Source organism: Micropterus dolomieu, linkage group LG05 (genome assembly GCF_021292245.1).
Source record: "Micropterus dolomieu isolate WLL.071019.BEF.003 ecotype Adirondacks linkage group LG05, ASM2129224v1, whole genome shotgun sequence".
NCBI lineage: Eukaryota > Metazoa > Chordata > Actinopteri > Centrarchiformes > Centrarchidae > Micropterus > Micropterus dolomieu.
In genome coordinates, this window is record NC_060154.1 from 22153446 (window position 1) to 22180005 (window position 26560).

The following is a 26560-nucleotide window of genomic DNA, read 5'->3' on the forward strand; positions in this document are numbered from 1 at the left end:
TTTTTTTTATTACCTGGGGGGACCCTGGCAAAGCTCACTGGAGTATTCTCCCTATTATATTTTCATTTTCCTGAAGCATACTCTGCTCTGTCCTTGAAGCAAGAGTACCTTATTTACTGTTAACTGCAGTAAACAGTTCCTGCTGGCAGCAAGAAACAACTTTTGGGTGCGTGGGAACATAAAGTCCATGAAAATCACTCTAAAACCATCTGTTCCTTTCTTTTAAAATCTAGTTATTTTTCTGGAATGACGTCAGGTGACTTAAAGGGAGAGTAAGTGATTCTGCAGAAGGATTGTTAAACTCAACTGCCTAACAAATATACCACTCCCTTCAGTGCTCCCTTAGAAGCTCCGCTCCGGTTTCTCCAGCATTGAAAGGCCTTCGCCCTTGCCTGGTCATATATCTTATCTGTTTATACTCTACAGACTTTTTCCTCTGGCTGGTACCCAGCCATCTCTCCTTCTTCATAGTGTCTGGCGTCCAGCGCGTTCGAATGTGCCAGTGTATAGAACTCTCTCTCGCACTGCCCCACTCCCACCATTACACCTGTGCACGGGCACTAACTGTTGCTGATTGGCTGGAACAATAGCTACTGAGTGTGTAAATTAAGAACAGTTTTTCTTTGTTCAGGAAAAGAGACCATAGTTGAGCATTATGATGAATTTATTCCAGTCCACTTAACCCGGTGGAAGGTTAAGAAGTGTGTGTATTTGTGGAAGCTTGGGTGTTTTCATACCTCGCGCAGGGGCTCATTAAGCTCCTCCAGGATGCTCTCTTCATCAAACATTTTGCCCTGGTATCTGTGCTCGTAGTAGTCATGGATTTTCTGTCGGAAGTCGGCCGGTAGCTTGTGGAACGACATGTACTGTTCCACTTGTTTGTACTAGAGGATGGAAAGAGGCGTGAGAGATAGTGGTTTAGGAGAAGCAGAAGCATAAATCAATGGAAACAGGATTCAGAAACCTTAGCGATTTTACTACACAAGTTACAGAAGCTGTGGGGGCACCACGCATTCCTCATTTATATTCAAAAAGACATGGTCTTATCACCAACTATACCTCATTCATGTGTGCAGTTATTGAGACGTACAGTTCTGTAAATATGAAGATCCTGTGACCCATTTAGACCTTGTAGCTACTGTGAACTGTGATGAAGTTGTTAAGGAAACATGACAGCTCTGTTGAGCCCATGAGGATTCATCACGCTCTACTGAGTTCAGAGAAGAAAGACGCTGCTATTAACCACATCTTAACCATGGGGAGTCTCTCTCTCTCTGGTGTTCGGTGTGCTAAATGCTTGATTTTAAAAATCTACGAGAAAGTATTATCAGGTTTTTCACTGGGATGACATGTCTATTGTTGTTCTGTGTTGTGCTCGTCATGAGGAAAAATATATGAAACAACTCTTCCATGACCAGTGGGCATTTGTGTCCTCCTATTCCTATTCTGACAAAGGACTGTGTTTGTTATTTATGGTGGAAATGATAAATGTGTAACTACATGACCAAAAAAAAAAAAATAAAGAGCTGAAAATGGATGTCGGCTGCAGCACGTCATGTTTGCTCATGCAAGTGATTCACACGATCACATATTCTCTGTTGTTATGTTTACCTACATGCAGCCTGAATGTCCACCAATATATTTTTATGCTCCGTAACACATTTCATGCCTGGATTCCCTGGGAATATAGCAGCTGCAGGATCTACTGTATAGCTTCTGGTGTAAGGTGGAATCGCATGGCTCTTTCGATTATTCCACATTCACTGTACACATATGGTTTTTGGGTTTGTGTTATTTACACCAGGAGGACGGGACAAACTACATTGATTCAGAGTCACCACCTTCCTGTAAACCAAAAAAATACACCATTACACTGCGCACACACACACACAAACACCCCAACAACAGCAAATTCAACAACATCCTGTGGGTGAAAAAGTTGCCACATGCCAACAAGAAACTTGTGGTGAGCTGTTCACTACCTGTTATATCAGCAGGAGACTTGCTAATGCTCCAAAAAGATGCAGAAAGATGCAACAAATGGTACACATATGAAGTCCTGAATCTCATTGGGTAACAAAGAACACCATACAAGCAGGAATGACATGAATGAATCAACTTTTCAAGGACCCAACAACAGAAAGGCTGTTTTAAAACTGATCAATACAGTCAATCAATGTGCAAGAAGGGCAACAAATCCATGTGGCCCGGCATTTGGAGTGGCTTTAAAACGTTATGTAAGGTCTCTGTAGTGTGTGTGTTTGTGTGTGCGTTAAGCGGTGTGAATCATCACACTGTGGAAGTGAATGAGTAGTACATTTCAAGCAGAGGGTCAAGGGAGAAGCAACCCGGTCCAACACCACAATTGGACAGATACAACAAGATGCAGCTCATTTCTTCCTCGAATATGATGGTTAGATAAGTGTTGTGCAAACAGCCTTGGGTAATAACACTTCTGGGTTTTATTTTTTACAGTGCCACTTACTGGCAGTGAAAAAGAAATTGATTGCACCCTGTCAAGCAAAGCTGTCGTTGTTTACAGCTTACCTGTGGTTTTGCAACGTCTATATTAATCAGCGGAGTTGTAATTCTTTTGCCTTTCTCCTTTGAAACTGTCAAAGCTGTCAGTTTTCATTGTTTTAACCTCAACTGAAGAATCAAGTCTCATAAAACTAGAATTACCACCCTGGAGTTGTATGTCTCTGCCAACCATTCAAGTCGCAGTTTGCATGTACTGTTCCTGGAAAGAATTGAATAAAAAGTAAGTAAACATTTGATAAATGTAAGCTATCACTATATTGATGATACATATGATTCTAGTAAATATACATTGTTGAACTGATTAATGAAGGATTATCATAGCTGTAATTGCTAAACAGGTACACATGCACTGAATCTTCATATGGTCATCTCCAGTCTGTTCCTGAATTATGGTATTGGATAATAGGCAAAAAAGGACATTATGATGTCCCAGTGAAGTTGACCTTTTGGGTAAAAAGATTTCATCACTTCATCTTTGTACCCCATTAAACATCTGTGTAAAATTTTGCCATAATTACTGCATCAATCATTTAATTGTGACCAAAGATGTGTAGTTATTTTGAGGTCACAAATTAATTGTCCAACCAACTACATAATATGGTCATCAATTCTTAAGGCCAGAAACTTGTTTTGTGAGGTCACAGTGACCTTGACCTTTGACCAATTCTAATCAGTTCATCCTTGTGTCCAAGCAGATGGCCATTTTTTTTTGCCATTCCCTCAAGGAGTTCCTGAGGGATACTGCGTTGATGCTGAATTTGATGAAATAAGAAAGGTCAAGCTAAAAAGGGCATCAGCCCCTGAAAAGGAGACAATTTGGAGATATTCACTCGACACTCATGAGTGAAGAATCAAATGCAGATACCTCACAGGGCGCAAAGAGCAGTGGTGGAAGAAGTACTTGATTTGCATACTTAAGTAAAAGTACACATACCACACGTAAAATGATACTCAAGTAAAAGTCATCCAGTAAATTACTACTCAAGTAAAAGTAAAAAAGTTCCTGGTTTTAAAAGTACTTAAGTTACTAAAAGTAAAAAGTACTACACATTCAAATCTATTGATCTTAAAAAAAATCATATTAAATTCACTCAAGACACATTTGAATACAGCAGGACAAGTTACAGCGAATCACAATACAGTTGCAGCTACAGTTTATAAACACCATGGCAGGTCAGCGTTTATCAAACTTAACAAATAGTTATATTTCACTCCAACATTGTTCAGTCACAGTCTGGCAAGTAACTAAGACACAGACAGACAAGAGATGCGCTGCTCAGCTGGCTTAGCAGGACAGACAGAGAGAGAGAGAGACGCACTGCAGCTGCACATTAACTAAACATTACTGTTATCTGCTGACATCAGACTTTGAGAGGAGGGAACACAAGTTTACCTGACTGCTGTTCCCGCAGTTCATTGAGTGTTTTCTCTTCTCGTGCACAGAAGGATAGTCCCTTTTCATCCTCTAATCAAAGTAGTAAGCTTAACATCAACACTCGCTTTCACCTTTGACAAACGAGTGAGGCGGGGCCCTCCAGCTCTCTGCGAGAGTGACTTGATTACTATCACTGCGTATGGCAGAGCGAAGTTGATTCCACATCATCAGTTTTACAAAAGTTGCAACAACTAAAATTACTCAAGTAAAGTCCAAAAAACGAACAAAGTATTTGTACTTCCACCACTTACTTTCCACCACTGACAAGGAGTCTGAATGATTTGATGGGTATGACAATGATGTGAATCATATGCTATACCAAGGAGTCAATTAAGAAGATAACAAGATCAAAAAGTCTGTTCAATAATTCAGCAAATCAAAAAAACTGATAAATTGTACTGTAGTGTGTGTATATACTACACCCTGTATGTATCAGGAGGAATCTAATTCTTTAATCATGTAGAGTGCCATTACCTTCCTGCCTTTGAGTCCTGACCCAACAATCACAATTTATAAGGACACGCCATGTATGGAGGATGGGGGGGTGGGGGGGTGGGTGATGACAATGACCTTGCCTTTAACAGTCAATGACACATACAAGGGATAGGATGCTCGCTGTCCAGGAAATTACACTTTGTCACACTGTAAGGTGACATATCGGTTAGAGAAGAAAATGGAGGCTTGACCCTGGGGGCTTAGGTGACACGGCAAATCACAATATCCTTTATACAGCACAGACTGGCTGTCATGGTAGAACATCATTCATTTTGATTCCCTACAGGGAGATTTTCTCTCCATAATATAAAGCAGAGTGTTTTTTTTTGTTTTTTTTTTTTACAAAAGGTTAAAAACTTGGGTTTATGTAAGAATTGCAACATTGGCTGAAGAGAGTGACATTTGTCCTTATTTTCAGGAAAACGTGATCAAATTTTAGAGGCATTTTTGCTGATTTTAATTTCTTCATCTCTATTTAGACTTCTATAAATCCACACTATCTCCTATAATCCTTCTCTTTTTGCTTTTATTCCAAATGTTCGTTATGCTCTTTCTTTCCCTTTCTCTTTCAGGCACTTTTTATTGCCCAGTCTCAGATTGTTCTCCAATGTGATGTATATACTACACAAATAAATACTACATACATATACATACAGTACAGCATGACCTCATACATGACAATGGACAGTAGATCACTTACTTTAATGAACCACATAATGAAATTACATCTGCAAAAACAATTTGCTGCATCCCTTTCTTCCTTACGTAAACCAATTTTAATCTCCATCTCATTCAGTCTTAATTAATTGCCCTGCGCCATGGTTCATTTCACATGAAAAGTATTAAATTAAAACCTTACAGATTGTCACCCCCAGCCATCATGAAAGTAAAGACATAATCCGGACAGCAACAATCTGAATTTTCATTTATTATTAACATATATATTCATTTAGGATATAAGAGAGAGAGAGATACCCCAAAATGTACAAACGTACTCCTAACTGACACAATAAAAGAAAAAAAATACTAAAGCCAATTCACTTAAATTCGACAAATTCATCCCCATTTGCTATGTGTCAGTAACAATAAAGATGCAGCCGACTTTCAGAATATCCAGCTCATTCAATCAAGCATGGGGATAAACTGGGAGTCTCCTATTAAGTGTTTCCTGCCTGGGGATTCAGTGTGTGGCAGTCTCAGTTAAACTGAAATGACATCTCTCTCTCTCTTTCTCTCTATTCTCTCATTCCACTTTAAAAGTGGTTGTTGAAGCAGCTGAGTTTTATTGACTTTCTGATTCTCTCAGCATTAGACTCAGATTAGTGACCATGTCACTCAGAGTCAGTGGGATGGGAGTGAGACTCAAACGGCCTCATGTTTCCAAAGAAAAAAAAAAGAAGATAACCTCTTAACGACAACATTTGAAGTGAGATAGTTGTAGTAAGGCTGACATGCATTTCTCCTCTGTGGTCAATGGACTGTACTTGAATAGTGTATTTCGAGACTCGAAATACACTATTCAAGTACAGTCCATTAAAGCCCTTTACACTACATGATCACAGTCACCCCATTCACACACATTTACTCACTGAGGCTAAGGTGCCAACTGCTCATCAGGAACAGAAACTAATCATTCACACACACACATACACACACTGATGATGGCTTCAGGAGCAATTTGGGGTTCAGTCTCTTGCCCAAGGACACTATGACATGCAGACTGAAAAAGCCCAGGGATTGAAATGCTGATCTTTCAATTAGTGACCAACCCTCTCTACCTGAGCCATAGTATAGATGTTTGTTGCTGTTTGAAACAAAAAAAAAAGGGAAGAAGGGAGAGATGATGGGTTAATGCTCCGACTCACAGACTTAAAGACATCGAACTTCTACAAATGAACAAATCCCCATGTTTATACCCAGATACACACTTGTGCAATGATTATTTACCCTTCAAGATGGCAAGTTTTCAAAACCTAAACTTTAAAATATTCTTCAAATTACCATTATCTAGTCTCAATACAAGCAAAATATACATGTCGGACACAGCTAAAATCCTCCCAAATTGTATTAATAATGCAGTGTCCATCAGCCTGGAGTGCAGATAAGACATAGCCCCTCCTGCAGTACTTTCATAAAACAACATTTCTGAAATCCAATTTCGAGGGGAGTTTTTTATGGGACATAAAGCTTCTAGTTGGTGGCTTGCGAGCATGATGCATGGCTGTCACTGTAAGCTGCCACAGAGGGAAGACAGAAATTAAATTGGCCCTCCTATTAATGGGCCATGTCACTGAGCATCAGGGCTCAGGATGTGACAAGTCTCATATCTGTGTGTGTGTGTGTGTGTGTGTGTGTGTGCGCGCGTGTCCTAAGTGTCTAAAGCCCAAGTTGACTTTGGCAGTATGCTTTAGCACATGACTGAAGAGCGGACACAGACACACAGAAATAAACAGACATGAAGGTTTATGCGCAGATACACATATGTGTGTTTGGTGAGGGCATGGAGGGACTGAAAAAATGTCAGCATGGTTTAAATAACAAAATACTGTATTTCTACATCCTACTGTATATTAAATATAAAATTATTGGATGACTACAACAGAAGAGACAAGGAAATCTTCATGTTTTACAATGTGTGATGCAAGTCAACGTTTTAAACTTGCCTCCTGAGTTCATTATGATTCACCAACATATGACGAATAATAGAGAAACTTCCTCCAGGTTGAAGCCATTACCACATAATAATATCGCTTTGTACATATTAACTTAACATAAAGGACAACATGAGTCAGAGAAGGAGCTTAGAGGTTTAAGGCAATATCAGTGTGGATTTTGAAAAAGGAGGGAACAGGACGGAAATATCAGGAAGATGTCCCTAATATCTGTATTTTCTGAATTTTAAAGGGGCACTCCAATGTTGCACTTCAAGTTCAGTTTGCATATAATTGGGAGTAATACCAAAGTCCTTATAGGCTCAGCCTTTGAGAACAGTTGTATGTTTTCTGACCCATACTATGCACTAAAAGTCAGGATATTTTGGACTCTGGTGCACTGACTTGAGTCATTCTTCATTAAATATGACTCTTTAGAGTCTCCTAACTTTATAGATCTGCAGTACTAAATCTACCCCCTTAAAACCAGAGTTTGAAAATGTATGACTTTAGAACCACCAGTGTTAATATCTAAAAAGACATCAAAACTGCACCCATTTTCACCTGGATTTTTTCTATAAACAAAAACATATTCCACATCTCTAATAAAGGCAGGAATCTATGTGTGCGTGTCTGTTTCTTTTTTTCTTTTATGTCGACAACTGTTCATCCAATTGTCCTCACACGCGGTGGGTGTGAGGCCCCAAGGGAGTGCAGTGTCACATTTGAAATCTGGACATACAGCGCATTCAGAATTAATAAACTTTGAATAAATTACATTGTTGAAACAGAGTTACACAGAGTCATCATGCAGGATTGAGATACGTTAGAAATGAATGTGTTGAAACAGAGCAGTAAAACTTTTCGGAAGCGTTCTAAGGAAGCGCTGAATACCTAGCAGAATCTCCACCATTGTTGCGTTGTTTCAGTGTTATTACTGCTGTGTTATTAATGCTGTCTGTCTGTCCTTCGATTTTCTCGACAACTGTTCATCCGGTCGACTTCACACTTGGCATGTGTGTTGCTGAGGACCTAAGGGAGTGCGGATTTGGTACAATTTGGCCAGATGGTGGCGCTATAACAACGCATTTTACGTTTTAGTCTGTAACTTTTGAGTTGGTCTCTGAAAACAAATTCTCCAGGTCCAGGCCTGCCTATCTAGATAAGCCATGCCCATTTGTGTCTAAATTGATTTTCCGGCAATGTGAATTTTGTCAAAATCTGTTTCACTGCTCCAACTGCAAATTTTGAGCAATGTCTGGTACAGAACATCTCTGGACCAAGATGGAAGCATGCGCTCCAAACGACCAAGCCCGGAACAGGCACTGCACTAGTTCAAATCAATTTCAGGTGAAGTTGAGCTTAAAAATATATTCCATCCATCCATCCATCCATCGTCAACCGCTTATCCTGCGTACAGGGTCGCGGTGAGCTGGAGCCAATCCAAGCTTACATCGGGCGAAAGGCGGGGTACATCCCGGACAGGATGCCAGTCCATCGCAGGGCCACACATAGACAAACAACCACTCACATCCACACCTAAGGACAAATTTGGAGACACCAATTAACCTAGCCTGCATGTCTTTGGATGGTGGGAGGAAGCCAGAGCACCCGGAGAGAACCCACGCGGACACGGGGAGAACATGCAAACTCCACACAGATTCATGACTTATAAATAGCAGCTGACAAAAAAATCCTCAGCTCAAGGTCCACTTACTGTTTCTACTAGTGTTGTTCTTCTGGAGCTTTCGCCATATTTGATTCTCTTTCAACTACAAGGTGTGGCTGAAGGACCAATTTAATTCAACTCGAAGGGTCAGAGGCCCAGGTTGTCCAGGACAGGCCTCAGTGATGGTCCAGGTTATGAAGTGAGCAGTTCCTCAAGCCACTGTTTTATGTGTCATGGCCCAGTGGATCAGTGCTCATCACCAGTGGCTCCAGGGGTCACATCTCACTCCTCTCTCTACTATTCACACATGCTGCTCTATTGCTCCTGAGGGGGAAGAAGTGATTGGGGAAGAGAAGCTGGAGTACAGTTACATAATGGCTAATGCCCTCTGTCCATGTGCAGTGTCCGCTGGCAGATGGTGTATTGCTCAACAGTCAAGGGCGAATGGACAGATGAAGCAGGGGACGAGGGTCACCTCAATGTGAAGGAAGGGATGACAACTAAGGAGCGCTAAGTTGCAGCCACTGCCTAATTTTTACTGTAGTACTGTTTGAGGAGATTGTGTGAACACCAACAGACACACATACAAGAAGCCAAATAACATCATCTTATGTTTCTCAAGAATGGAGATGCTCAGTGATTCCCAACAAGGCGTCCTTCTGCAGTTGCTAAAAACTGTGGAGTGGCTCAAGTAATTAGGAAAAAAATGTTAGTTGGGATTGGATTTTTTTAAAAATTTGTATTTCCACAATTTCACTATTCACAATTCACAATTCACAATTCCACATTTGTGTTTAAGAGTAAAATAACCATCCAGACTGGATTACAGACTGGTGTGATGCTGATGTTTTGTAGATTTTTCACAGTAACCAGGAAGCCATACCATGCAGTGGAAATGAGGCTATAGAGTGCATGAAAGCTAGTTGGCAAGCTAGCATAGTTAGCTAAAAGTAGAGATAAATGCTATAAATTGTTAGCTGAGGGAACATTGAGCCAAATGTAATGGATAAACAGGTGAGATATCTAACAGTAGTGGATAAATGGTTGGAATAGTTAGCTAAAGGTAATGGATAAACAGGTGAAATATCACCAAAAATTAATGGATAAACAGGTTAGAAAAAATCCAGCTTCTACCACTCCAAGTGGTAGCCTAGTAGTGCAAATGCAAACCAAACTGACCTACACACGGACAATCCAATTGTATGAAACAAATGTTGACAGTTGGGAACCCCTGCTCTACAGTGTTTCTTATTCAACATGACCCTCTCTTATCTCACACTTACTGTGTGTGTGTCTCTATTTCTATTCCTGTCCGTGCTAAACAAAACACCATGTGTCCATTCTGATAAAGCAGAAAAAATACCAGCACGCTTTGTCTAACTCTTGGACCTACAGTAAACAGTTAGAATCCACATCTCTCTTTGGTCAGTGGGATATCTGCATGCAGACAGGAGAAGAGGCTTAGTGCTGCAGCTATTATGACATTTCTGTCTCAACGCTGAGCGTGATGCTAACTGTTTACTCTGTGTTGTGTCAATACAAGTACATGCTGTCGTTAGCATTTACACTGTCTTAGACAAAGAATCTGTTTTGTCAGAGAGGCGAGCTCAACCCCATAGCTCCATCTCCACTCTGTTATCTGATGGTGGGACTTATTGCAGACTGCAGTGCAGCATGGTTCATTTCATTGGATAACGATGAACAAACAGTCATGTGGGTCTGGAGAGAGACGGCATGTTTGATAAGTTGTCTTGTTACTCTGTTCATTATTTCACTGTTGTACATCGTGGAAAAAAGGGAAGAATGAGAGTTATAGCAGGAAGTGATTGCTGCAGACGTCACATCGCTGACAGAGTACAGCTACATGTAATTTACACAAAACAGAGGCTCAGGATAGACTCAGCCACTCATTTGCCCTTTCTCTCAATTTCTCTGTTAGTCTTTGTGCTCGCTGCAGGAGGGCGTCCTTTTAACTTATGACATTAATGTCAAACAGGCCATCTGGAAACCAATCACAGTATAAGTGTATAACAACCTTTTTCAGGTTATCCAACTAAGTTACGGGCCAAATTTGGTGAGGACTGGGTGAAGTTTGTAGGGATGGTTAAAAACAAAAGACAAATGGTAGAACAACAGGTTTAGGCAGACATGGGTGTGGCCCAACCCCAGGAAGCATTCTTCTATGACTTACTGGTCACACTGAGCATTTTACAAATGGCCACCTGGTAGTGCTATTGGATCAATATCCTTGCCAAACACTAATCTTATCTTCCTTGGACCTTGATTTAACTTTCCAGCAAATTCCACAAAAATCTGCTAATAACTTTTTGACATGTGCCGGCTAACTAACAGACAAACACAGGCGGAACAAATAAGATAACATTCTTTGCAAAGCTAGACAAAAATGAGAAACTTTAAAAATAACAATTAACTAAACATTTCAATTATATGAAAGCATAAAGGCAGGAATGAAATAATAAAATATGCAAAAATAAAGAATAGAAGACAATTAAGCTGTAAAATTAGAAAACATGATGAAAAGAAAAAATAACTAGAAAATGAAATTAGATTTTAAAAATGCATGGGGAAACAACACAAGGCTAAACATCAGCAAGCTAAAAAGGCAGTTACATAAAAGAAAGTCTATGAGAGTGTATTTTGAGAAGTGGATTTAATGAGTCTGAGTTCTTAGGGCAGGGCAGTCTACAGATCTGAGGCCGCTGACTGAAGAAGCATGATCACTGTTAGGCTCAGGTCCTGTCTGAGGTTCTCAAGTTGAAATCCCATATAACATGCAAAAGCATTAAACAACAACAAGTTAATCAATATGTCCCATTAACTCCAGATAATCCACAGAAAACACTGTCCAGACAGTTACTTTGTTTATTGATGCTGTAAGCACCACATACAAACTTCTGTTCACCTCCTCTGTCTTGTTATGGCGGCTGCATTCTTATGTATTTTGAGTAAAATGACCCTTCAAATTGTTGGCTTTGACCAACATCACTGGGGTCACACAACATCGACCTGTTGTGTGTTTGTGTGCATCCACCGTTATAAATGTAGCTCAGTGTGCTCAGTGATTATGGATGGTGTACTTCTTTCCCTGCTGCATTTACCATGCTCATGAATCTGACACATAAATACGGTAGCCTCATTACTTTTTGAAGACCACCACAGCCCTCCCACAGCAGAGCTGGTCTGCTATGAACTCAACATGATCATGGATGCTTACTGATATCGTGACCTAGAAAATAAGGCAAGATGATTATCTCTCTGCCATGATAGACAGCCAAGCCACAAGAGCAAGAAAATAAACAGAATAAAGATACATGTTGAGGCCCCAACAACATATGATTCAGAGAGAGAGACGTAAACCCGATCATCCTTTGTTCTAAACATTGCCCAGAGGCTTCAACTAAACAACAAAGCTGGACCAATCACCCTGATGTGTATGTGCGTGTCTGTATGAGGGATAGATGGCATAAGACATCTCCACATCACCTAGGATCTAAGGACGCTAACGAGACACAGAGCACCGCTGACACCATGGCCTTATAAAGCCCTCCCTGGCTTGCAGACACCGAAAGCTTTGATCTGCCGTTGTACGGAGACGACAGACAGGCCGAGCCCCGGCAAGCTGTAGCCAACTAACGGAACAGATGCTTTTCCTATCCAAGTGTGTTTCAAGTGAGCAAACCCCCTCTGTTCCTATCAAATGTGATAACCATATACACATTGTTGTAGAGGACAAGAACTGTGGATTGCATCTCCTTATGGAGTCTTCTTACGGGGTCTTGCCACCTGGTTAAGGGTAAGGTAATCCTGAATCCCATTAATTTATTTCACCAGTGATCTAAAGATAGACTGTAGTAAAACCTTCCCTCCTTTTTCTTCATTTTTTTCTCCACAAAAGCTAGTTTTAGTTTAAAAGTGTTGGTGTAACAAAATACTACAGTGATTTAGCCATGCTCACACCACTGACAAAGAAAATTAAAAACTATGTTTCCAGAAAAAGTGCCCCAGTAACTCTGGATAATCCACAGAACACACCATCCATAGGGATTATTTGTTCGGTAGAAGACAGTTCCAATAACACCTGTTAACAGCATGGTCTATGGATTACTCAGTGTAACTAGGACATTATTTCTGAAAAGAGATGTTGCATAAACTACAAAGAATAGTTACATGATTTTTGGAATTAAGCTTAGCCTGCCCATTAAGTACAAATTTAGGACCAGGAGCAGATTATTTTACCTTTGCATAAAGACCAGAAACAGGAGAAACTTTTTACAGCACATAACTCCCCATAATAAACACAACTTGTCATTGTTAGATTTTTGTTAGATATAACATGTTAATTAGTGAGCTTTAAGGTGCTACTAGGCATATTTCTTTAAACTTTGAACAGAGCCAGGCTAGCTGTTTCCCCCTGCTTCCAGTCTTTATGCTAAACTAAGCAATTGGCGCCCTGGCTCTGGCTTCATACTTAACGCAAATACGTGTTCTCGATCTTCTCATCAAACTTTCAGCAAGAAAGCAAATAAGCCTATTTCCCAAAAATTGTTGAACTACTCCATTAAACAGCCAGTGAAATAACTCCAAAAACTAGCCAGATCCTTACCTTTTCTTGGTACTGCCGTCTGGATGAGTCTAGAGACTGGATGAGGGCGGTTGCGTGACCGATGAACATGGCATAGCAGGTGGCGCCAACGATCATACTGAGCATGGTTAGCCAGATGTCCGACATGCTCTCTGGGGCTTGTCTTCCATATCCAATGCACAGCATGTGGCTCATGGCCTTAAACAGGGCGAAGGAGTAGAGCTCGCTCCATGAGTCATTCTGGAGGGAGAGCAAAGAGACAGAGAAGAAATAAATTGTGAATACAAAATATAAGAAGGTGGAAGAGAAAGGAGAAAAATCAGGCTAATTCTGTCAAAATAGCACCCTACTTTTATATTTTTACTTTCATGCTACAATGGTTTTGACCTGATGACCCAAAGGCCTGTCGTCGCTGCCAAAGGTAGACTGTTAAGGCACGTTGCAGTGAATATTTCGACAAGCTAAGAGTGGGACAGAAGTGGTGTTGGCAAGGGGGAGTTAAAGAAAAAGAAAGCTAATGAGTAAGACATCCCTGGTTAAGTATATGGCTCTGTGTCTGGTGAATGTTTCAGGTTTGGTGGAGAGCCTTATCATCATCAACGCTGAGTAGCCTTGGCCAAACAGAAGGAGAAGAGGAACAAAATGTTAATGAGGAGCCTGTGCATCTGCCTGCTCCAGTCTGCCTTTGATTGGTTATCACACACTCAGCCAACCCTAGTACTCCCATGTTAGATTCACTAGAAAGCCCTCCAAAGGCACTGCTGAACCTCACATCCTCCCCTCAAACGTGTATTTTTCCCTCAAACTCCTTCTGTCTCTCTGAGACAAGTGGTGTCTTCAGTCACTGATTGACTGTTGTTGGGTTCTTATCTGATTTGTATTTTTGCAGGGACATTTGCATTTCATTTGAGATTCAAATTTGGTTGGTTCTAGAGAAGGTGAAAGCAGGCACAGTGGCAAGAGGCTGCCGTCAAATGTTTTAAAATTTGTGTTTAAAAATGTGATTTAAGGAATAGCAGAGACAGACGATGCACTTAGCCTCCAGCAGCAGGATAACCAGAAACTCGGCCCCGGTGTCAGACTGTGAGCTGAGCTCCAGCTCCGAGCGAAGTTTCATATCTTTTTGGAGCTGTCAGCTGGGTCAGTTGTTTGGATTTCTTTTAGGAGATAAACTGGGCATTCTGAGCTTAGATTAAAAGACACAGAAACCTACGACAACAGTTTGAAGTGTTTAAGATTATAAGCACCATCATCGTCGCTTCAGCTTTGTTGTTACTTTGATATGATGTAGCCTTGCACAGCACAGTCCTTTTCTCTCTGTCATCCATAGCCCTTAAGCACATTATAATAAGCAAAATATCACACGAACCCTGAGAACATTTCAACACTGCTGCCTCAGTCTAAGCCTCATCCCTGCTGCCCCAGGTGGTGAACAGCCACCCAGGGCTGAATCCCTCCAGTCAGCCATGAGCATTCTGGCCACATTGCTGGAGGAGGCCCTAACCCAGAGCCCAGGCACAGAAATAAGCACCTTTTTACACACCGTCTGCATCTGTCTGTTTCACACTCTCACAGACAGACACACAAACCACACAGTATTTCAGTAGACAGAGCACCAGAGAATAATGTATTCAATTTTAAACATGCATACACTCAACAAATACAACTAGATAGTAGCACAGAAATGCTAAACATACATTTAAAAATGCTTAGTAGTACATAAAACCAAGAAACAGCCCTTAGCTTGTCTGTCTGTAATTTATGGATTTCAGGAGTAACAACTCCTGATAATAAAACAGATTTTCAACTAACACGCTAACATTACTGTAAATCCACTTGTGTCCTGCCTGTGGATTTTTAATCATCTTGGTACAGATATTGAATGTTTTATCTATGGGTCAAAGATGCATTACTCTCAGTCTGTCTGTGTGGCTGTGTAAGATAAGTGAAAGCCCACAGGTATGAGTCAGTTCATCTGTCCTGTGTTCCTAGAAATTTTGTTGTTTTTGTTAGTTTTGTTGTTAAGGCCTACAGGAGAGTCTCCAGTTTCTGCTCAGATTTCCATACAAAAATGCAACCATATACCTGGATTAGACAGACTTGATGATCCAAGTTTAAGTATTTAAACAAATGGATGCAGTCATACAATATTAATGATAACCTCTAGTGAAAGTAAAGTGGATGTAGCACATCTAGCTGCATGTAAGCTTGTTTGACCTTTTCCGTAATATGCTTATTCCCATCATGCCGACAGTTAGATGAGAAGATCGATACAACTCTCATATCTGTGCAGTAAATATGGAGCATACAGACTGGAAAAGGGTAAACAGCTAGCCAAAGATAACAAAATCCACTTACCAGCACTTCTAAAGCTAACTTGCGTTTTATCTTTTTTTGTTTAAGTAAGTGCAAAAATACAAGTTGTGGTTGATGCAGAGGCAACACATCAGCTGTAACTGGACAGATTGTGTTTAAGTTTGAGATAATAGCTGATTAAAACTGACACTGTGTACCACTGTCTCTTACTATTGAAAATTACAGCCTTTATAGTAACACAATAAACCAATTGTACAGAGACAACACCCTGTGTGTGCGGGGGGAGAGGAAGCAAAGTAAATTAGCTCTTATGTTCATTTTATTTGCTTTCTGTCTTGACTGAGTAGCGTGGATGATAGCTAATTGTACATAATACATTTAGGGAGGAAACCAAAGGGATTATGGGACATCTATGATGCATGATGGCGTAAGTATAGAATAGTGAGTGTACGTGCATGCTGGCACGTTTATCTGGCTTTACATGATGTTTGACAATCAGCTAGTATTTAAGTGTGTGTGTGTTTGTGTTAGACTTGTGCCAGTCATGCTGCTGCGCATGTCTTTGACAGGGTGCAGTCACTCTTTGACAGTCTAAAACTGACATGGGGCTTTGCTTTAAGGACTGACATTTACAATTTTAATATGTAAACTGACATAAAAGACCATGTTAGGAATGTTAAGATTCATTATTTAGAACCAGTGGGTTCCTGTTTGTATTCATTATTTAAAACCAAATGAGTACGGAAAGTTGCAAGATGGTTTGCTGTCTGGTAAAAGTAGTTGACAACATTAATAAAGAAATTAAAAGCAAATGTATTTTGGGGGCTAGTTAGCTCACACAGTAGAGCATGTGTGACATGTCATCCCTGTATCTCTCTTCAGCTGTTCTATAAAAAAAACAAACATAAATTAATAAAAATTAAACATATTTCTCTTGATTGTATGAGTACTCATTTGTACACTTAAATTGGAGTGTGTGTTTAAGTAAAATAATGGACTAATAACCAAAATTTCAGAATATCATGGTGGCTGTGTTTGCTAAGGTAACTACATCACAAGTTTAAATTCATAACCTAAACTGGAACATCATACCCTCCTCTTACTCAAATCCAGGTGAGATACCAATTCAGGCGGGTTTTTTTTACTGATTTCTCTGAATATAATCAGCAGCCATTTCAAAGGTACTGGTGGACCAAATGCAGCATTTTTCTATTTATTTTATTGTAATAATTTTTCTACAAACTGAGGTAATGTGACAAAAACAAGAAATGTTTTAAAGTGATCACATGAATGTGTAAAATGTAGTAACTAACAAGTAGCCTATATTGATGCTAGTGCCTTTGTGAGGCTAAGCCAAATGCTAACGTTAGCACGCTAACATTCTCATAATGACAAAGCATGCCGATGTTTAGCTAGTTTAATATTTACCATGTTCATCATCTTAGTTTAGTGTGTAGAGTGTAGAACAATAAGGCCCCTATAGGCTCCTGGGGTTTATGATGCATTCATGTGGTGTCGGAATAATCGGAAAAATTCATTTCCGACTGGGAAAATTTACATGAATGCCCATTGAAGTCGGAACAACAACTCGGAAAGACGGAGAAAATTTTGCTACAAGTTGCCGCGTTGTTGACGTAGAAACATGGCGGAAAAAATGGTTGATGGTTAGAAATGTTTAAATGATGGTGCAAAATCATTTATTGCATAATTGCTATGGTGTCATTAGCAATATGGTATTACGTTATAAAGGTTAGTTTGCTGTCCATGTAGTGTGAAGAAGATTAATAAGGAAAGTTATTTATTAGCAGTATTTGCAGTAGGCTACAAGCAGTATTTTAGTGGTTTCAGGTAATGTACTGCTGCAGTAGCAACTCTGGGACAAAAAAACAAACAAAACAACTTTGTAATAGAAAGCTCCAAACTGTTTTATCATAGTTGGATGACAATGATAATGCTAATCCAACACATACTTATAGTAGCATCCATGTTATTTCCACATTCCGACTTAAAGCACATGAACACACCAAAGTCAGAAGAACGACTTCCCAACTCGGGAACTGGGACCATCCGAGGAGCGCATGAATGCAGCATTAAACATAGACTGTATAAAACATGGACATAGTGTCTGTGATGTCACCGATAGGTTTCTGAAAAGCCGTTGTGAAGCTCAATGCTCTGGACGTTGCCATCTTGGCAGTGCCTGACTCTGGCTTTTGCAAAAATTGGCGAAGAGATGGAGCTGACGTGGGCTGAACGAAGCCTGGCTGCTACACCACATAGCGGCTAGCCATCTGCAAGGGCACCCATCTGTCACTCAAAGCGGCCATGTGCTTAATTCGTCATAACTTTAAACCTTAATACAATTTAAACAGGTAACTTGTATGAGAATTTACCCCCTGCACAGTTGTTATGAAGGGGAAATTAGACCACAACCGTTTATTTGTACCAGACTGAACACTTTTGGAGCCAGCTTCACGTGGCTATTCGATGAACTGCAGATTTGGGCACTTCATCTATCATTCATACTATCTAGCTCTGGAGGTTGCTGCTTGCATAAAGCTAATCTGAACAACCATTAACATAGTCTGAGTTCATTAACTTTAAATTGGTATTTCTCCTTTGACAGATATCAAGAGAAAGAATACATCATGTGCTCAAAGAACACACATAATGCATTAGATTAGATAAAAGTAGTTGTTTATTTGTTGGTTAAAGTATCATCATCATTAGACTTACATAAGAGCAGTTAATAGTAGTCTGAATTATTTGGGAGAACAGGAGAGGGGCTATTTTTCTCTCCCCAGATTTTCAGCCACTTATTGTATTCTTTACATATTATTAACTCCTGCTGACACAAAATACAAAGATTCAGTGAGAAATGTTGCTTTGTAAATCAACATCACACCCTTGCATTCACTCTGCTATATTAGGCCTTACTATATATAAAAACTGAAAACTGGCCACATTTTGCCAGCTTGAAATATGTAGTTTTTTAAGACATGGTAATTTTTTTCATCTCCTTCCCTGAGGTATTCAACATGGGCAGAACTGCGTTGGAGAACACCATAGCTGTCATCCTTTTGCTTTCAGTAAATCGAAAAATTCATCCATGCGGGGAATTTTCGCAGATAAGGTGTGCAAAGGAATAAAAATTACAAGTGCACTACTGTAACTATTCTACTATAGGTTTATGAGGAGAGACTCGTTTGCATAGGGGGAGTAGTGGGTTCTTCGGAGGATCCAGCCTCTGAACTGACAAATTAAAAATGAAATGACAAGTATGAGATAGTCCGTTGTTGTGGTAATATTAAGAAAAAAAAAAGAAAGAAAAATCTGTACTGCTTTTAAACTTAACAGTGGGAAGAGCCAGTCGCTTTTTAAGCCATGTTAGCAGTGTTGCTCTATGGATGGCAATGTTGGTCTGTCCTGTCAGACGTCCAGACTGAAATAGGCTATCTATTCTATTGGACTGGTTGCCAAATTTGTTGAATGCTGCTTTTCCTTGTTTATTTTTGACTCTGGGGACAGCCAGCAGACCTGTTTGAGACAACCTGAGAGGTCTGAAGGATTCATAACGGAGCAGCAGATCAGAAATGTATTTTGGCCCTATAGCATCCACTGCTTTAAACAGTAGTATTTTAAAATAAATTATTTTACACACAGGAGGCCAATGCAAAGATCTGAAAACTGGAGTGATTCACTCTCCTGGTCTTAGTGAGGACTCTAACAGAGGCGTCCTGAATCAGCTTCAGCTATCCGATCAACTTTTTACTTTTAAACTTAACTATTAGCTAGCATTAGTTAGATGACAAACTTACCGAACAAAATGTATAAAAAGAGCCCATTGTATCTGTATCTGCACCAGTTGACTGCAACATAAGGTCAGCGATACAGATATTTTGGCTTTTGGAGAGCTGTCATTTCGGCCACCTATACTGTAGACTCTTTATTTTTACAAGGTGAACCATAATGATCCATGCATTTTCCCACCCTAAAGAAATGTATAAACAGCCTCTGTCTCTGAGTGTGTCTATGTGTGGAAAGAGTATTATTTGCCCATTTCCAGAGTTTAAGTTAACTTTCTACTATTTCTATTTAGAAAAACCTTGTTTGCAAAAAACTACATTTCTATCGTGTTATTGAATAAAAACCCATGACAAGCCAACTTGTCTTTTTAGAATGGGGTTGGTTTCACAGGGGCAACTTGCCCCATAAAGAATGCAGCTCTAATCAGGCTGAGCAGCATGTTTTTTTTTGCTAACACATGGCTTGACCTAGCAAAGTACAAATAAGCTCTTCAAATAACCCTGTTCAAAAATGATCAAATAAAATAGTAACATTCTCCAAACATAGTTTTTGCTTTTTAATAATTTTTAGTTTAAATGCATTATAACTTATGAGAAACATAAAATGACTTTACCTTAAGGTTTCATGTCTGCAATAAATTACCCATGTGGGGCAGGAACATGTACATGTGTACTCTCCTAATAAAGAGACACAAAAATATCCTGAGAGTACCTATAAATTAAGGATTCAATCAATTTCCACATGCCACTTCCGTCCACTTAAATTTTCTTCTCTAGACAAGTATGTTTAAGAAATGGATGTTGTGTTACTGAGATCTGTTACACTTTAGTGCATGTATCAAATTAGTACTGAAAGAGGCTGTTGGATCACACACACACCAACACCTCCACACACAGATGTTACTGTCCATTATTCTTAAGTGCGCTGACAGGCATGCCTGTCAGTTAGATCACTTCAGTAACTGAATGAAGGGAGGATGTCATTATTAACTTTTAAAGCAGGTTTTTTTAAGTACATCTTTTTGTGTGTGTGTGTGTGTGCGCGCGTGCCTACACTGCCCATGCACCGATAATAGAGCCACACAAATAGTGTAATATTGCAATTACAGCAACTTTTCTTCTACAGCAAAATGTCTCTCAGCAGCTTGAATATTAAATACAGAAACAGAGCACAGACTGAAGCAGAGAGACGTTGAGAGGAGGAGAGAGGTTTTATTTTAATGCCATTGATCCAACAGCCAACCAGGGTGAGGTATATGGGACAAAACTGCCTGTCATCAAGGCCTTTATGATCTGGTCTCTTGTGATCATTATGCTGTGGGAGCCTGATGATCGGGTTTACAATAAACACCACTGTCGGCTGCGTGCATATCTTTTACAAGTCACAGATATTGTTTTTGAGTGTTTTGAAGAAGGGCTTAATACATTACAGGAGGGAGAAGAGTTGGATAGAGGCTATATTGATTATCACTTACTTGAATGTCACATAGTCGTACACCCAAAGACAGACGCATAAAAGCAGGTATAAAAGAGCATATGAGTGTGCCTTCCGAGCGAGTGAATGAATCATGTGCTGTTTCTAAATCTATCTAAACGCAAGGATGACGCAAAAGGGAAAGCAGGGTGGAGTCCAGTAAATGTCCCGCGCAGGCAGACAGCCAGTCAGTCTGAAGTGAAGCATAGGATGAGGATCATTTAACGCTGCGGCTGCGTCTCTCATTCAAAGCCACTCTGAAGAGGATCTCTGACCTTGATGGAAAGCAGTACATCACAGCACACCGGGCGGCCACGCCCACATCGGTGCTCACTGGCATTGTGGCATGTGGCTCAGAAAATGGTACAAAGGCGTAAACAACACGCATCAGTCTGTGGCATCAAAGAGGAAAGCGAATGTAAACACAGTGAGGTGGAAGGGAGGGAGGAAAGGAGTGACGCAAGTTAGGAAAAGAGGGGGGGGATTCACGGATGACAGTGTAGAGAGCAATATATTTTCTCTGCATTTATATCCTTCGGTGATAATTAACTCTGTACACAAAAATAATGTAATGTGTGCAATACAGAAACTGTCTGTCCTCTGAGATTGGAAAACATCAACATAAAATGTAGCTCTGAATTGGAGTTGAATACTAATAAGAGCCACAACATTCATATTTGCAACTGTGAAATGAGAAAACAACTCCAGATGTCGAGGGAGTAGGCATGTTTGAGCACTATAGGCAGGATACGACAAGTAGTAATATCCAAACTGTTCTCACTTTAGTCGACAATATAGCTAATGTGTACTGTATTTGAGTCAGAAGTGACTTACTGAGTTGTCGCACAGCAGTGGGCTTCTTGTTGGCCTCTACAGACATGGAAGAGATGTGTGTGTTTGTATGTTTGTGTGTGTGTAGGAGATGGGGGTGGAGAGAAAGATGGCCATAGATGAAATGAGAAACGAGAGATGGAACGAAAGACAAGCAACAGTCATGTCCCCTAGGGTCAATGGGTGTGGGATCCATCTGTTCCTGAAGATCTCACACACAGACACACACACACACACACACGTACGCACACCAGTGTGTCGTAGCACACAGAGTTTTTCAAAGGAGTATTTTCGAGGCCCGAATGTCACAAATCTGTGTGCTAAAATTAGAAGGTTCATCCTAAGCATATGAAACATTTATTTATGACAGCGGCGTCAGACGGCCCAGGAAACAGCCTGACAAAAGCATGAGGAAGGAATTACACAGGCTGCTGAACTTCCTTAGACACAACAATTACGTGATGTTCCCTCCAAGGAGCTATCTCGCAAGCCAGTTGAAATCATTTGCAGCTTCTTATGCTGCAGCAATCAGTACCAGTCAACCCATAAGATCTTTTTGGCTCTGTCACAGAGGTGGGCAAGTTAATGCCAACTATTTCTGCTTAGCCTTAACCAATCACTTTACTCTGCTTTCTTCATGCGGCCATTACCTCTCCAATCAATGCACATGTCTCCTCTCTAACCCCCAACTCATTTATCCTAATAGTGCAATTCTCTTTTTCTTTATAGTTGTTCCCAAACCAATTGTAACCTCTGTGTCAAATACACAGTATATACTAGTGTACACCCTATATACTGTATGATCAGTATAGTTTGTAGAGTAGTTGGTCTCTTCTTGTTGCACAACTAATAGTCCTGCCACAGGTAATACATATTGCCTGTATGTGTGAATGGTATGTGTGCTTACAGCATGTAAGAAGGAAAAAAAAGGCAAGCATTAAGCAACAGGGCAAGCAGGCATATGTGTTCCACTACTCATATCCGCTGGCAACTCTGGGCCCCTGGCCCTGTCAGTTATCTTCAATATAGAATAAAGAGTCAGACAGGATGGAAGGGTTTAAGTTCCTTGTTTTTAGTGTTTTTCCTTCGTATTAAGTGTTCCTAATTTGTGATTTGACCTGGTAGCTTGAAAGAAAGGAAAGTGTTTTCCCTCGTGGAATGCAGCAACAGATATATATACACTGAAACGCCTTTGGAGACGGCTTATGGTAGAGAAATGAACATTCAATTCACGGACAACAGCTCTGGTTGACATTCCTGCAGTCAGCATGCCAATTGCACGCTCCCTCAAAACTTGCGACATCTGTGGCATTGTGCTGTGTGATGGAACTGCACATTTTCGAGTGGCCTTTCATTGAGGCCAGCCTAAAGCACACCTGTGCTATACCCATGCTGTCTGATCATCATCTTGATATGCCACACCTGTGAGGTGGATGGATTATCTCGGCAAAGGAGAAGTGCTCACTAACACAGATTTTGGCAGATTTGAGAACAATATTTGAGAGAAATAGGCCTTTTGTGTACATAGAGAAAGTCTTAGATCTTTGAGTTCAGCTCATGATGAATGGGGGCAAAAACAAAAGTGTTGCATTTATAATTTTGTTCAGTGTAGATAACACAACCCACTGTTAACCCCTTCGGGGGGTTCAAACCCACCAAACTTGATTTGTATATTCTACTCAAGTTTCTAATGATACCAAACAGGTCTACAGAGAAATTTGTCTGAAAGGCTGCAAATGATTTAGAGCTGTGTAATGGTGCAGCCATAAAAACACATTAGGTTTGAATATTTCCTTCAATAGTGTTGTAACAAGCAGATACAGAATATGCAGTTGAATGTGATATTGTCATGTAGTTTGAGGTTTTGTTGCGTTAGTGAGTTAGTTATGCTTCTGTGTAGCAAAATCCTTGTGGGTTAATAAAGACTTAATGTAAGAAATGAACGCGCTTTTAATACTGATTATTCATAAATTATCTGGTTAGATAATTGCTTTTCATGCAGCTTGAGTGTTGCACCACTTGCTCTCCAGAGAGCTTTTGGTTCATGCCAGCAATCATTTTGGAGAAAACCTCTCCTAATGGTCTGTCTATCAGCAGATGGCCAGAAGCTACCTGCCAGCTTGAAGGAAGGAAAGAAGGACATTTGAGAGGAGATAAATATAAGAGAGCGATAAAGAAGAGAATGGCTAAAGAACAAAGCACATGATGTGCTGCATGAACTGAATGAAAAACAGGCTCTTTTTTCATTCCTCACTCCTGCTTTCTGTACACTGACATGTCTCCTGTGTTTAACTAGAGAGGGTTTAATCGAGGCCGGTCCTCTGTGTGTGTGCGTATGTGCAGATTCAACCTTAAATAAATCCTACACGTTTGTGCTCCATGGGGGATATGTTTTATGCTCTGTTTTTTTCACACTGCTGTTCATGTGATTGTGTGACTTACGAAAACCTTTAACCCCTGCCGACACACACACACACACACACAGAATTTTGCTTACCACCATCTTGTTGAGGGAGACCCAGCAGTCAGACGGGAAATCCTGCAGCATGGGAACCAGGAACTGGAGACAGCCATCCCAGTGACACAGCAGCAGCATCATACCAATCAGGTTGAATATTCGCATCACAGCACTGGCCAGGTCATAGGTCATGTGGAAGATCTGTCAGGAGGAGAAGAGACGGGCAGAGAGAGGGTTATTAAAGTGGAGAGGAGGAGGAGAAGACAGAGATGGATGTGTGAGGGGAATGAAAAATCTGTTTTGTGTTTATACAGATCGAGGTGAAATCTAAAAAGAATTTCGCTACTTAACCTACATGAAGGATATTTTTAACATATGTAGCAGTAACTTGTGCATATTTTTAATAATATAAAATAAGCTACTGCTACTGTCGCTTGGATTTTAATTAATAACCAGAAAACATGTAGTAAATATTGTATTTGCAAGATGAAGTAATTATGAAGAACATCAAATAAATCAAAGTAGGAACTACTAGCTAACAGTGAAGAACCTCATATATATTGGATATGTATGGCTATCACTGTTACTTTTGGGAGATAGTTTAGCTAACATCCTACTCTTAAAGCAGTATTGATTGATTTGTTTTTGTTTTATGAAGTTAACATACAATTGCCTATTTATTCATCCAGCAGTTACGGAGAAACATAGTCATTCATTTGGAGTTGTGTTTCTGGCCATCAGGCTAAGTCCAATATTCACTCTCTTTGTTTCAGCTCTGTTTTTGTTGCTAGCTAGCTGCCAACTTTGTTAATGTGTTGTGAGGTTGACAACATAAGTGACCCCTTTCATATTACAGGCAGTCATTTGACCTTTTGTTAGTGTATTGGTGCAGCTTTAAGCAAAACAACAGCCTGGGAGGAAAAGCTGCAGGGACATATGAAAGCCCGTTTTTCAGTAGTTTCAGGGTTTCTCATTGATGTGTATGTACTTCAAACAGTGGCTATAACAGGAGGTACAACATGGTATGATGACATCACTAATCAGTAGCAAAACTGGTAATGGGAGGTTTCTTGCAAGTGGTGCTGCTGTATGTCATTCCTTAGTAGAATAATGTGTCAGGCTGAGGTTTGACATTATAACCAGGTGGGGAAAATGAACTGCACTGTGGTCTCTACCCACATTAATGATAATTAAAAAAAACTTCATCAGACGCTGATCAGGCTTTCATCAGCAGCCTAGGCTGGCCTCTCTCTGCTATTTTCTTAGATTTACTCGCCTCAGGTAAGAAGGATCACTTGTGTGGAGCTGTTGTTGTGGTCACAGCTATGTGAACGCCACTCACTGCAGGCCTTGTTACAAATGTGTGTCTCTGTATGAATGTGGATTTACATGCAAGTGTGTGCACTACTGTGTAATCCTTGTTTAGCTTGGCAAACTGGACGCAACCATCTACCCCTACAAGGAAGTGAGCAATATGCTGTTTGTATATATGTATATATACACTCACCTAAAGGATTATTAGGAACACCATACTAATACTGTGTTTGACCCCCTTTCGCCTTCAGAACTGCCTTAATTCTACGTGGCATTGATTCAACAAGGTGCTGAAAGCATTCTTTAGAAATGTTGGCCCATATTGATAGGATAGCATCTTGCAGTTGATGGAGATTTGTGGGATGCACATCCAGGGCACGAAGCTCCCGTTCCACCACATCCCAAAGATGCTCTATTGGGTTGAGATCTGGTGACTGTGGGGGCCATTTTAGTACAGTGAACTCATTGTCATGTTCAAGAAACCAATTTGAAATGATTCGAGCTTTGTGACATGGTGCATTTTCCTGCTGGAAGTAGCCATCAGAGGATGGGTACATGGTGGCCATAAAGGGATGGACATGGTCAAAAACAATGCTCAGGTAGGCCGTGGCATTTAAACGATGCCCAATGGCACTAAGGGGCCTAAAGTGTGCCAAGAAAACATCCCCCACACCATTACACCACCACCACCAGCCTGCACAGTGGTAACAAGGCATGATGGATCCATGTTCTCATTCTGTTTACGCCAAATTCTGACTCTACCATCTGAATGTCTCAACAGAAATCGAGACTCATCAGACCAGGCAACATTTTTCCAGTCTTCAACTGTCCAATTTTGGTGAGCTCTTGCAAATTGTAGCCTCTTTTTCCTATTTGTAGTGGAGATGAGTGGTACCCGGTGGGGTCTTCTGCTGTTGTAGCCCATCCGCCTCAAGGTTGTGCGTGTTGTGGCTTCACAAATGCTTTG

General features: G+C 40.4%; 1 protein-coding gene across 2 annotated transcripts in view; it reads right to left on the minus strand.

Annotated features, from left to right (window-relative positions):
• Positions 1-26560, minus strand: part of hcn2b (hyperpolarization activated cyclic nucleotide-gated potassium channel 2b) — a 43456-nt gene that overhangs the window by 12675 nt on the left and 4221 nt on the right. For both annotated transcript variants that reach the window (XR_006825110.1, XM_046049463.1), the window contains exons 3-5: positions 24319-24480; positions 13416-13634; positions 738-884 (exon numbers count right to left, since the gene is read on the minus strand). Coding sequence is in view for 1 of the 2 variants with exons in the window: in XM_046049463.1 (XP_045905419.1) it covers positions 738-884; positions 13416-13634; positions 24319-24480 (528 nt within the window). In the remaining variant the exon portion in view is untranslated. The remainder of the gene's footprint in view (positions 1-737; positions 885-13415; positions 13635-24318; positions 24481-26560) is intronic.